The sequence below is a fragment of the Hydra vulgaris genome, chromosome 12 (assembly GCF_038396675.1).
Source record: "Hydra vulgaris chromosome 12, alternate assembly HydraT2T_AEP".
Lineage (NCBI taxonomy): Eukaryota > Metazoa > Cnidaria > Hydrozoa > Anthoathecata > Hydridae > Hydra > Hydra vulgaris.
Window position 1 is genome coordinate 4,964,938 of NC_088931.1, and position 13,892 is coordinate 4,978,829.

Consider the following 13,892-nt stretch of genomic DNA (forward strand, 5'->3'; position numbering starts at 1 on the left):
TCAAAAGCTCTTTAATTATGCGATCTTTAGTTCTCGCAGACGCATCTTCAAACAAAATCGAAGGGCGTCCACCTTAAAGTATAATATTATTTTATCAATTATTAAATCGTCGTAATAATAATACAAATAAATTATACACATTATAATAAATTTACACATAGTTAAAGTAAACATACCACAGGTTTTTGTTTTGATTTTTTTTTTTTTTTACAGTCAAATATAGTTTGGTTTAACCAAACTTTATATCTTTTTTCAAATACTGCACTTGTTCTATTCAATTTTTTCCACTTTTTTTTAGCTTGGTAAATGAATTTTGAAATAATTGACAAGTTATCATTAGATTCTTCAAAATTGCTTTGGGAAACAAAACTCAAAATCTTTGCATGTAAATCATCATTTTGCAGTAAATTATTTTCCATTATATAATTCATAAGACATCTCCTATCCATTTTTAAGAGATTGTCTGTTCAATAAAACACTTTTAGTTTGAAAGAAAGTAATTTAAAATGTTTTTAATAAAGTAATTTTTTTACGAGCAGTAACTATGAAACTCAGTTCCTTTCCTTTATTTCTCATTAGTTGTTATCGTGTTTTTTATCGATTACATATAATTGTATTGTTTTCGGAAAAATAATAAATACTATGTCCCAAACTTGTACTACGTAGAAGTATATAATTCATATTTTATCACCGTCTCTGAGTTTTTATTACTTTAAAACGGTAGCATAAAAAATTAGGAATAATGGTTTCAATGCGATCTAAATGTTCATTGAACAAATACGGGGAATTTACTGGAAAGCAATTAAAAAATACAAAAATATTAAATTTTAAACTTATGTCTTTAATAAAAATTATTTAAAGTCAAACTGCAGTTTTTAAATTTCAAATCTTCTTAAATTTTTTGTTATCGATCAAAAACGCATTAACAAGAAACTTGGACGTAGTTAATTGAATTTAAAAGTGTATTCGTTTAGGCAGCTATAGGCAGCCAATTTTTATACCACAAGATCAATGTCATATTGATATTCAATTATATATCATTTTAGGCGGTTGATACGGGTTGATCCGATGGTTTTAAATGATATTTTTGAAAAAAATAAAAACTTATAACTCAAAATTATTGATGTTTGCATTGTTGAAAATATTTATATAAAATGCAAAAAATATTTTTTTTTTATGTGATTTAAATATTAACATAATACTATATAAGTCATTTATAAGTTAAAAAATAAACTTAAATTTCTTTAAAATAAGAAATCAAAGTTTTCAAAAGATATAAAAAAATAAAATTTTCACACTTTTTTGTTGTTATTGATAAAAAGTATTTAAGGAAATATTTAAACAACAAATATGGCGTTTTATTAAAAAATTATTTTTTAATAAAATATAATTTCTGGCTTATTAATATATTGAGCAAAATTTTCTTTTTTTCAAGATTTCAAAATTTAAAAACTTTTTTGTATGGTTTTGCCGGCGTCTTACCCACTGTGCATAAATAGAAAGCCTAATTCTGCTAAGGCATGCTTCAATTCAATGCAGAATCATTTGTGGTATCTAACTGAAAGATTTGTTGTACTATGTCTCATTAATTAGAACTTACTGGAAGATGTTCAACAAGCTGTTGCTCTTCAGCTTTACAAAACTCCCAGGCCAGATAAAGCAATGCCACAGATTGTTGTAAATGGTCATACTAAACTTCTTTCTGAACTTGTCGGAACAGATAGTTGGTTTTTATTTGATAAATTGAAACTCACCATGCTTAAAATGGAATGGATTAAAAAAAATCCATCAAATTGGGAGCTCTTTCCTGGATTTCTGAAATACAAAGAATTTGTACTATCTCTTCATGTGGATAATGTCTGTGCGGAAAGGATAATTAAACTTGCCCAGGATTTTTCAGGGTCTTTTAGGCATAAAAGAGACAAGCAGGCAAATCTTTTAGCTGTTGCAAGCCATAGACAAAAATTCAAAATAACAAAGATGAAATCTTGTTTTAAAGATATTAAATAGTAGCATAATGGTTTAATCTTTTCACTACCGAAAATATATTTGGAAGAAATGCGATACTTTGAACCTAATAAAAAACTTGTTTTATTGAATTATCAAAATAAAGAAATAATAATAAGATTGCTTATGTTTTAATTTTACACAACTTAGTTTGCTGGAAGATATAAGAAATGTCTGCTAACTAACGCTGAGTAATTTTTATTTTATAATTAAAAAACCGTTTTGAGGAAAACTAGTTTTTGATACGTGGGTTTTCTATAAGTCTAAAGTGAAGGGCTTAGCAGTGTAATTATGAGTCTGAAATTTTATATGGGTCTTACTAACACCTAAATACATGATTTAAAATACCATGGTATTTTTGCAAAAGTTTTCGAACCTTTCTTTCAAGCCCCTGATCATCCCAGCGCCATATTTTAAAAAAAAAACGACTTTCAATCCTAAAGTGCAAGGCTTAGCAGTGTACCAATAAGTCTGAAATTTTCCAGGAGTTTTAATAACACATAAGTTCACAATAAAAGAAACCATGGTATGTTTGATTATGACTTCGTTTTTTTTGATGGACTTTAATATAGATATAACGAAAATTTGAATTGCAAGATGTGCTATTTGATATATGTTCCCGTTGGTAATGTAGTTAAATGCATATAGCCTAGTTAATTATAAATGTATAAAAAATTAAAGACTATTGGTGAAAAACTTTATTCGCCTCAGTTACTCTTATTATATTACCCCGTAAAATTACCAAATATTTTTATTTGGTATATAATTTTTTTTTTTTGATAATACGGATCATAGGATGTTTGTCTTTAATTTTATAATCTAGCCCATATAAGCCCCATGTGGTGCCCGCGGATAATTATTAAATGGGCTCCATGTGGAAAACCCATATGGGGCCCATTTAGGTCCCATATAAACATGTTTGCTTTGTAGACGGGATAGTATCTTTATGAAGTGTTTTTCTGCCAGAACAAGGTTTAAAGATTATATCACTCATATTAAAATGAAATTTACAGTCTAAGGTATACTTCTTTTCCAACATCTACTCCTTGTCGTCGAATGTTGTTAAATACATTAATCCACTTTATCAAAATTGAGTGTTGCTTTTAGGAAAAGTAAATAAACCAATGTTTGTCTTGAATTTATGTTTGTTAAACCAAGCATTTTTACACATTGGTACACAGCAGTATTTATCCTTACCACCACTTTCCAGCTGTTTAGGATAAGTTTTAGTCAAACTAATATAAACCTCCGCTTCTGCATCTTCGAGACTTACATCCGTATTTTTTAATTTCTTTTTTTAAGTAAAGAAAGCAAAACATTATTAAGACTTACAACAATTTTTTTTATTTTTTCATTTTATTTTTATTTATTTGAATTTTCATCTTATATATTTCTATGCAATATTCTTATAACCGACGATATTGTTGGCTAGAAATAGGAACAGCCACAAAAAGTCATTAAGACTAATCCAAAGTAGCGTCCATTATTGACCAACATTTTTGTGTACCAAAGTACTACTCAAGCGCTGAGCTAGCGGTGACAGAATTTGAACTCGTACTGTACAACAGTCCACGTTTTAACTTTTCGTTTGACGCTCTAAACAACTGAACTATCCAGCCACTAAAGCCACAATAACCAAGCAAATACAATAGCCAAAATAAACAAACAAACATTAAAAACATAATGTTCCAAAGCAAAAAACTTTTTTTTTAGCAAAAAAAAACAATAAAAGAAGTTAAACTATTTTATTTTGAAATTTTATACTTTGTCATGGTTCGCCTCGATTTCATATAGCCGTAAGATTACATCATTGGAATTCGGGATCTGTCAATTCGCGATTTTCGAAATAAAGGCGTTTAAAAAAAGAAAGGAAATAAAAATCAAAACAACTTTAAAAAAACTTTAAAAGTTTAAACAACTTTAAAAAGTATTCTACACAATAGAGTGCTCAATGTTCTTAAAAGAACAGAGCAATTATATATTAGTAGAAAATCACTTAACAAAATTTTTTTTTTCCATTTGACACTGTGTTTCATCAACAAAGATTCATCAGAAATGCTGATTCAAGATTCAATCAAAAATTTTTGTTAAGTGATTTTCTACTAATATATATATATATATATATATATATATATATATATATATATATATATATATATATATATATATATATATATATATATATATATATATATATATATATATATATATACGATACTTAAATTTAAAAATTGAGTTTACAATATAATTTACAATATAGCTTACAAATACGAATTTACAATAGAGCAATGCTGTAATGCGTGGTAGGATACTTATAGGGCGGGTTAGCCTTATCTGTTGGGTCATTTTTTTTAAGACACGGTAAAACATTTGCCATTTTTAGAAATGACGGGAATGTTCCATCTAAGATGCTATTATTGATACAATCTGTAAGACTATCCCTAAAGTATATTAAGTAAGATTTTAACATAAAAGTTGGTATATCACCACTTGTTTTTTTTGTTTTTTTTCATTCATAGACCCTATAATTTTTGTAATATCATCAGGTGTAATACAATGAAACTTGAAATTATGTGCATTCATTTTGAATTTATTTTTAATGTTTCTTATACTAAGATGGTCAACATACTTTTTTATAGCTGACTCAACTGGGTCTGACGTGAAAGGAGAAAAAGACCATTTAATATGGTCGGCCATACTTGATGGCAATGCAACATTTATGAAATATTTATTAAAAATATTAGTCAACAAAGAACTGTCTGAGATAATGTTGCCATTTTCAGTCAAGGTGATACGCTCGCTAGAATTTGTAGATTTGTCCGAAAAGAAAGGCTTAGTTAGCTTCCAGAGAGATGTATTTAAAGTCAAAAGTATATTGATTTGCTCAAAGTACTTCTTCTTATTTTTTTGGTTAAGCTTAACCACCAAATTCCTTTGTTTTTTGTATATTTGAGCTGAAAAATCTGATTTATCAACTGAAAATTTTTTATATAATGAAGAGCGGAGCATAATTGCTTTTCGTAAGTCTTTAGTTAAAAAAGGTTTATTGTTACCTCTTAGGATTTTTGATTTAAGAGGGGCATGAATATTAAGCAAATTGCTGAATATCTCATTAAAAGTACTAATATCATAACAAGATTTTAAGTTGAAACGGAGTATTTTTGCAAAAATCTCACTTGAGAAATTATTGAACGATCTATAAATAAGTTTTTTAGGTGGTAACTTACAAAAAGTGGATCTTAGCATGGTGTATATTAAATGGTGATGATCACTCACACCCGTACCAAAGCTATTTGAATGTTGGAAGCTCAGCTCTCTGTTAGTAAGGATAAGGTCTATACAGGAAGGGTTATTGACCGATTTAAAACAAGTCGGTTGTTTAATTAAATTAGTACATTGATAAAGTTGAAGGAATTCCTTCATTTTTTTTTCTGAAGGTTGTATATTAAAGTCTCCTATTAGAACAAAATCAAGATATGATTGCAAATAAAAGTCAAGAACTCCTTTAAGGTGATTGAAGAAATAGTCACAATTCTGATTTGGGGGTTTATTTGGGGGTTTAAGTGGCTATTATGAGCCATTTCCGCATTCTTAATTTAATTTCAAAAGTGATAATTTGAATGTCTCTGGGGAAATCCTTTTTAGCTAATCTTTTAGAAATGATATTTTCATTTATGTATACAAGAAGACCTCCACAATGTTGAGAGATATCAAGCCGATAAGGCGTTTTATAACCTAGATATAAAAATTGATTTATTGGAAAGGAGTCATCTAACTTGGTTTCACCTAATATAAGTATATCAACAGTTTTATTTATATAGGCAACAATATCTGAAAGTTTATTACGAATTGAATTAATAATTAAAAATGTTAAACTGATATTTTTGGGATATTTGGCCCTTAGATTATCCAAATCAGAATTTAGATTAATTTCTTCAATAGTACTTTGTAAGGTAGATTGGTGATAAGAATCTATAGAGGAATGTCTATCAAATAGACTTTAGATATGCAATAAAGTTCATGGCAAGTCTACCTGATCCTCGTGTGTTTAGGTAAAGACCATGTAGCTCAAGGTGTTCATTAGACAAATTAGAGTTATCAATAATATTAAAATTTAGTTAGTTTTTATTTTTCAACTAAGTGTAGCAACGTTAATTGAGCTTTAGCATTATCGAAACGACGAATTGGTGTAGATAAAATTATTGAACATGAAGGGTTAGATTTTGAAATGAAGGAAACAAGATCTTTTCATTTTGCCAAAGCAGATTCAGAGGAATCATTTGTACGATTATTTGTTCCAACATGCAGGATATTTTTTGAAGGTTCTTTTTTCAAAAGTGGAACTAGGTTATAATGCATGTCTGCAATGGTAGCACCACTAAATACTCTTACTTTTACTTTTCCAAGCTTATGCATTTTTTTTTTCGTTAATCCCCATCAAAATAGAGTCTCCACATATTAGCGTCGTTCCTACTGGCCATTTATATTCATCTGTTTGGTTATTACGAGGATTGATTATTTTAGGGTCATTGTTTACTTTTCTTATTTGATTTTTTGTATTTTTTACATTTCCAACCGCTTTTGTACTAAGGGAACTTGAAGTCGAAACAACACCATTTGATGAAAGATTTTTATACTTTAAAAAGTCTGACTGATAATTTTTTCTGACTGAGACGAGTTGATTTGTTACATTTTCAAAATTATTTATTGAATTACGCATTGTTTTATTATTGTTTGAGTTTAAGGATAGAGCTAGTTCAGGAATATTATATTTTTTAAAATTTAAATATTTAATGTTTAATTGACGGCGAACATCTGCTAAGTCATTATTTAGACGGTCTTTAATCTATCAATAATTTTAATCCTACATTCTTGTTGCCGGAAGGCATTAATGGTTTCAGCTTTTAATGAATTAATTGAGTTTTGGTTTAATGGGCTATTAAAATCAAAATCGTTTAAAAAGTTTAAGTTTTAAGTTGATTTTAAATCAGTCACGGTTAATTTGACTTCTAGCTTATCGATTAAAACGGCAATAATTTTCCTGAACTCCGATAACTCCAGTTTTAGAAATAATTTTTCATCTTTTAAAATTGAAAGACTAATTTCATTGCTTTTTAAGTTTTTTCATTCGTAATTCAAAATTTTAATTTCAGATTCTAAGGTTTTAACTTTTTTGTGATTGAAACAAAATTAGAACCTGATCTTTGTATAATTATACAAAGATCAGGTTCTAATTTTGTTTCTGGAACTATAAGTAACTTTATACGACTCCTTACCATTTTTTATTGAGCAACATAAAAGGTTTTTTGATACAAATAAATTAAGAAACTCACTTACATGTAATTTTTCAAGCCGATTTTCAAAATGTTTCAATACTTCTTCGTAAATACTTTCCGTATCTGCTCTTTTTTTTCTTTTATGGATGTTGTTTATGGCATTCATAATAATTTTTGAGTGTTCCATTCTCAAGTTTACTTGTGGTTCGGCTAAATCTAGTATAAAGCTTTCAAAATTATTTAGGTAACTAATAGACTGTGTTTGATTTGCATTATTTTTGTTCTTAGTTTTACTTTCTTGTAATAATAGATCTTCTGTAAATTTAGCTGCCATCTTGTAAAAATAATTCAATCGTCAAATTTTCATCCAAATTTTCGAATTTGATCCAGTTTTAAAGCAACACATTGACACTTTTGCAAATAAAGGCAAAGGTAATGTAAATTATTTGTCTGAAACTATTTGTGAAGAGCTAATTGATATTATGTCTCAAAAGGTTTTAGCGCACATTATTACCGAAATGAAAAAAGCAAAATACTGGGGAATTATCGTAGATTCGACTCCTGATATTTCCCACGTGGATCAACTTTCTGTGATAATTCGTTATTATCTAAATGGCCACGTGTATGAACGATTTTTTTGTTTTCCACAAATTAAAAGCCACGACGGTATTTCTTTGATTACTGAGATTTTAGATCTACTGGAAAGATATAATATTGATATAACCAATTGTCGGGGACAGGCATACAATAATGCAAGCAATATGTCTGGTAAATATTCTGGATTACAAGCACGTTTGAAAGAGCGGGGTGAATTAGCTTTTTATATCCCCTGCGCTGTACATTCTTTAAATTTAGTAGGGTAGTGCAGTGTCAGTGAGTGCATCAGTTCTATCAACTATTTTGGCGTTCTCCAGAGTTTGTATTCAATTTTTGTAGCTTCAACACATAGATGGGATTTATTGAAAGGAAATCATGCTACACTCAAGCGCCTATCAGATACACGATGATCATGTAGGTCAGATGCTTCAAAAAGTTTAGTAGAAAATTTTGATGGGATTCATGCATCGCTATGTCATATAGCTGAGGATACAGAAGAAAAATCTAATACTCGTCATGAAGCTTTGTGTTTATTAAATAAGATCACTAAGCTAGAGTTTGCATTCATGGCAGTACTTTGGCATCACATACTTAAGAGGTTTAATGCAGTTAACAAATTTCTTCAAAAAGTTGAATTAGATTTACATACAGCAAGCAGTACATTGACAAACTTGTGACACAATTAACTATAAGAAGTGATGGTTACAACCACGTAAATAAGTTATTTGGATTTCTATCGAAGCTGTTAACTATTAGTACCATGGAATTACAACTTAGCACGAAAAAAATTGTAGAAGTGTACTCAAATGATTTAGAAGATAGTTTCATATTTGAAATAGAACAATTTGTAACATTATTAAAGTTGCAACCTCCGGGGTTTTTTTCGCATAAAAAAGATAAATCTGAGACTGAAAACACATTGATTCCTCTGCATGTTTTAAATTGGATTGTTGAAACCGATATTATTGATGTATTTCCAAATGTTTATATAGCATATCGCTTGTTTCTAACTATTCCCATAAAAATTGCGAGGCTGAGAGATCATTCTATACTCTTAAAAGAGTTAAGAACATGCACCGATCAACAATGGTCCATATTCGTTTAAGTAATATAGCAAGATTAACTATTGAGTCAAAATTATTAGAAACTTTGAATTTCGGCGATGTGATTGCAGAGTTTGCGGGAAAGAAAAGCAGAAAAAAAATCACTCAACTTAATTCAATAAAATTAATATAAAATTTGTATATAAATAAATATCAGTGATAGCGTTTTCAAGAAAGTCTATGTTTTACTCATTTTTGTCGCTGTTAGTGGAATGGGGCCTCCTACTTTTAAATAGCCCCGGGCCCCGAAAAGTCTTACACCGCCACTGTATTTGTACATACTAATTGCGTTTTGAAAATATTGATACCATGTACAAGATATTCAAATAATATATATAAAATAAATATTTAATGATAAAGAATATATACAAAATAAATAAAGTAAACAGCTATACATAGTCAAATACTACTGAACAGTAGAACTCAAAAGGTTATTAATTATTATTATTATGTATTTCGCCGATAAGAAAAGTTTACAAGTTTATGCAATACAAATATATAAATACATGGCTGGGGCAATGTGGTGTGACGGACTTGCATATATTTTTTAAATTGGTTAAAAGCCAACATTATATATTATATAACACAATTTTTTTATTATCTAACTTGAAATATATTAGTTTCAAATCGGTGTTAAATTTTTTTTAGTTAGTTGCTTAAAATGTTTAGCAAAGGTTTTAGGCGGATTTAAAGAAAACTTTTTCGGAATCTTTAGCGAATAGTCTATTTTAATGGTTAGTCAATTGATAGCCAACATTGAAATTTGTTGTAATAAGAATAAAAAGGCCGCTTGAGTTTGACTTTTCACTTAAATACCAATGTTTGCAAAATATTAAATTGTCTCTATAAAGTAAGACTAGGTTTACCTTCTTAAGCATGTGGTTTAGTGTACGTCAATTTACTTGTTGTATAGGGGTCGTCCATAAAATAAGCTCATAGGGAGGAGAAGGGGGAAGGAGGTTTTAAAATACGTACGAAAGCGTATGAGGGATGGGTTCAGTTAAAAGTACGTATTTCGTTTTACTTATTCATCACAATTAAAAAGTACTTGTTAATAACTAAATAATTTTGAATTTGTATTAACTTTATAATAATAATAAAAAAACCATACTGCATCATCGTTGTCCATAATTCGCCATCTAACCGAAAAAACAAATAAACAAAACAAAGTCATGTTTTTAGTCAAAAGTAAATATTTTATAAAATTTCTCAAATGAGTAATTTAGATCCTTATAGTTTCAGTGAAACCTGACTTGGTTTTTTCAGTAGATTTTTATCTCAAAATAAGTTATCATGATGTTGTGAGTTATTTTATGTTTGGTCTATCGCCTACCCGCTAAAGAATTAAGTTTGGAGTCATAATTTTTTTGTCTTTGGATGGTAAACGAAATTAGTTTAAAGTTATTTAATGAAAAATGTTTGGTTATTAGAAAGGTAACAAATTTTAATATTTGCAATTTATTAAAAATGCTTTAACGTCAAATTATTCGAGAATGACATAATTCTATTTTATCAAATAGTAGATTTATCATTCTCTAAAGTATAATGAAACAGCGACTTCAACGACTTCAAATTCAGCGACTTCAAATTCAATTTTATATTGATGCTGCAGTCAGAATTTGTGATTCTAAGACAGTTACAGAAAAGCGTAGTGGATGCTCTCATCTTCATAAAAAAGATATTCCATATTCATAATGTCTTGATATATATTTTACTTCCCCAAATTCTTTAAAAATAAAAGTTAGATGTATTATCAATTAATTATAATTGCACCCCTCCAACTCAGAACAAACTTGATGCATTTTTCAATGATCTAAGCCTCTGCGAGTCAAAGTTTGCTATTTTCTCAATAAAATCCCCTACAGTGTAGAGTATCAACCCTCATCGTTAAAATTGCGATTTCCAAAAATTTGCTGTAACTTTAAGATTCCTTAACTTTACTCTTAGCTAATTAGATTTATCTAAACAATGTGAAACTTTATGTTTGCTTGTATCAAAGTTTGAGCAGTCTAATGTCAAGAAAGGTACAAGGTAGCAAGTTTTATCTATGGTTTTATTTTCGAGCAGGAAGATTCACAGCATCAAACATGCAGACATGTATTTCTCACGCTTGAAGCCATGCCCAATTTATCCAGAATTCTATATGGACAGTCTGGGTTACAAGTTAGCAAACTGGTTACATAATGTCAGCAAGTATTTAATAGCTCTATCTTGCCAGAATTAGTGGGTAGACTTTTTTCAAGAGATACCAGAAATATGGATATTGACTTTATTACTGGGCACAATTTAAATTTTTATTACAAAGGCAATGAAAATGGTGACTTGTTGCCTTGTGCAGGAAAGAGTTGCAAAATTAGGTTTTTTCACTTGGTATCCTTAAAGTTGAATAATAAACCAAAAAACCAATTGGTTGTATCCAGATTGTTGTAAACAAAATATTTAATTGAGTAGAATTGTTAAACACTGTTATAAACTGTAACTTTATTCAGAGAAGTCTGCAGGATTTTTTGATATTTCAGGTTAGCACTTTCAAGAAGTTGTGAAAACTCCAAGTAAAAGTATGTTTTTGCTTATGTCAAATATTTTGCAAAATATTTTAGTGCTTATAGTCTGGGAATAGAAATAATCGTCACTCGATCACACCACAGCCACGTTAAATATTTTATCAACTCGATATTGCCGTATCGCAGTGGTAGCGCACTTGCCTCAGAAACAAAGGATCCGTGATTCAAAATCCACCTCTGGGCAGGTTTTGCGACATTGGTTAGGAAGGAGGCGTGAACTTCCAATTAAATGCTCATTCGCGGTGCTCTGTAATAAATCCGTAAGGACTTCTTTGGGTACCTAAATAAAATTAAAAACAATTATTTACTTAATATATAATAACACAAAACCCAAGTAGGTACTAACCAATTTTTTAAGTTTGTTCATATGATATTTCAGTCTGATTAGCTCAGACCATCATCAGACATAATAATTTCTAAATAATTTTTTTTTTTTAATTTTAACATCTGATGATGGTCTGAGCTAATCAGTCTGAAATATACCATGAATAAATTAAAAATTAGTTAGTACTGTGTTTTATGTTAATATATATTATAAAGAGTATCAAATACAATAAGAGTTTGAGTATCGAGTGCAATAAGTAATTTAATTTATTTGTTAATTTAATTTTCTTATACCAAAATTTAAATTTAAAAATCTTTTAGTGTTGAAAAGTTTTGACTATTTAAGGTTTCCAACATCCCCAAATAAAGGGGGTTGTTTTACATGGCCATAACTTTAGAATACTAAAAGATTAATAAAGGAAAACTTAAACAATGTACAAATTTAAATTTAGTGTAAAATAGTAAATTAAAATAGTATCTTAACCCATTGCCCTCATTTTTGGGGTAGGATAGCGGATATCTTTTAGGGTATTTTTGTTCCCTGACTCACCTACACTTACCTTCCAAAAACATACTTGAATTTGTAGGTTTGTGAAAACTCTTTATGTGAAAGTGTTATATCAAAAACATCAAAAAAATACCTCTCTCCTTGGTTTCATTATGTTAATAGTTTCTAATACCGTAAAATCGCCAAAGTTTGGCCACCATGTAACTTCGGTCATTTAAGAAAAAATATTAAAAAAACATGCAAAACTCAATTTTTACAAACTTTTTTTTCTCAAATAATGTTTGTAATTAGTTCGTAAATATGAATCTATAAAAAAAAGTAGTTGTTTAAATGCAATCTGCTGAAATAATTCTTTAGCAAAACAACAGTTTGAAAAAATGCATACTATTAAAATCTAAAATAAGAAAATTATTAAAATAAAAGATCATATTTAGTCTTTGTATTATTATGAATCATCAAATTAATTATATTTATAAATAAAAAAAGTTAATTTTTGAAAATTAATTACCTACTTTTTTTTATTAAAATTACTTTGTTACTTTTTTAATTAAAATTAGTGAAATTTTGAAATAGTCTAACTTCGGTCATTCACAGATAAACAACGGAGGAGACAATTAACAGTAATTATGCGAGATGTTGATAAGTGTTGCAAATGTAAAATTTATCGGTAACTTGACCTAAAAAGTTAACAAGTAAATTTAGACATTTTTATGATGGATAACCACCATGGAATTTTATTTGAATAACAAATTTGTTCATAATTTCAAAATTAACTGACAGTTCTTTGAGTTCTAAAAATATTAAGCTTGTGACATTTTTTTTGGAGATAAAATAACTGCTCCACGACAATTACGGATGCGTTGCGAATCCTGTGACGATTGATTCTGTTGATCTATTATGGTCAACAATACGTGCAAGAATTGCCAATAAACTTAATAAGCCCATTTAAATAAACTTAATAAACCCACAAATAAACTTAATAAACCCACAAATAAACTTAATAAACAAATAAACTTAATAAACCCACAAAGTAGTGTTTTTTTATTAATTGAAAAAACCTTTTTAAATTAATTGAAAAATATACTTTTAATTTTTTTTACTAGTGGCGTAGCTAACGTGATAATGGCCAAAGTAATGAAATAGTTGACTAATTACAATAAAAATTAAAAATACAACTACTTCTATTTAAAAAGGCCTTTTTTTATGTGCTCCTTCTTGTTTTCTTTGGTGGCCTAAAAGCCTTTTTTTTTTGAGCCTGGGGCGACGCCCTCCTTTGTTACTGGTATTACCTGAATTTATATCATAATTTTACAATAAATCAACATTTAAAAATTAGTTTTCATTATTTGTGAATTTAAGCTTGTGGTACGTTATTAATATTTATATAGCGACGGAACTTATGAGGTGGTATTGAAAATTCGGTCAAAGTAGATGTTTTCATTTTAAATTAGATATTGAGTACTATTTTTTATTTTCACAATATCAGTTATCAATATAATTTTCTGTATGTTTC

At 28.5% G+C, this 13,892-nt stretch overlaps 1 protein-coding gene across 1 annotated transcript; it reads right to left on the reverse strand.

Moving 5' to 3' along the window:
* Window positions 1-6,415: 6,415 nt before the first annotated feature.
* LOC136087897 (uncharacterized protein DDB_G0286175-like) lies at window positions 6,416-7,617 on the reverse strand. The gene is made up of 2 exons (XM_065811518.1): window positions 7,345-7,617; window positions 6,416-6,853 (listed from the first exon to the last, which is right to left on the reverse strand). The coding sequence occupies exons 1-2, from the start codon at window positions 7,615-7,617 to the stop codon at window positions 6,416-6,418; spliced, it is 711 nt and encodes a 236-aa protein (XP_065667590.1).
* Window positions 7,618-13,892: the final 6,275 nt, after the last annotated feature.

Coding starts and splice junctions, on each gene's coding strand:
- LOC136087897 (XM_065811518.1), bottom strand. CDS start 7,617: ATGGCAGCTAAATTTACAGAAGATCTATTATTACAAGAAAGTAAAACT. Junction 6,854..7,344: donor ATCGGCTTGAAAAATTACAT/GTAAGTGAGTTT, acceptor AATTATTGATAG/ATTAAAGACCGTCTAAATAA.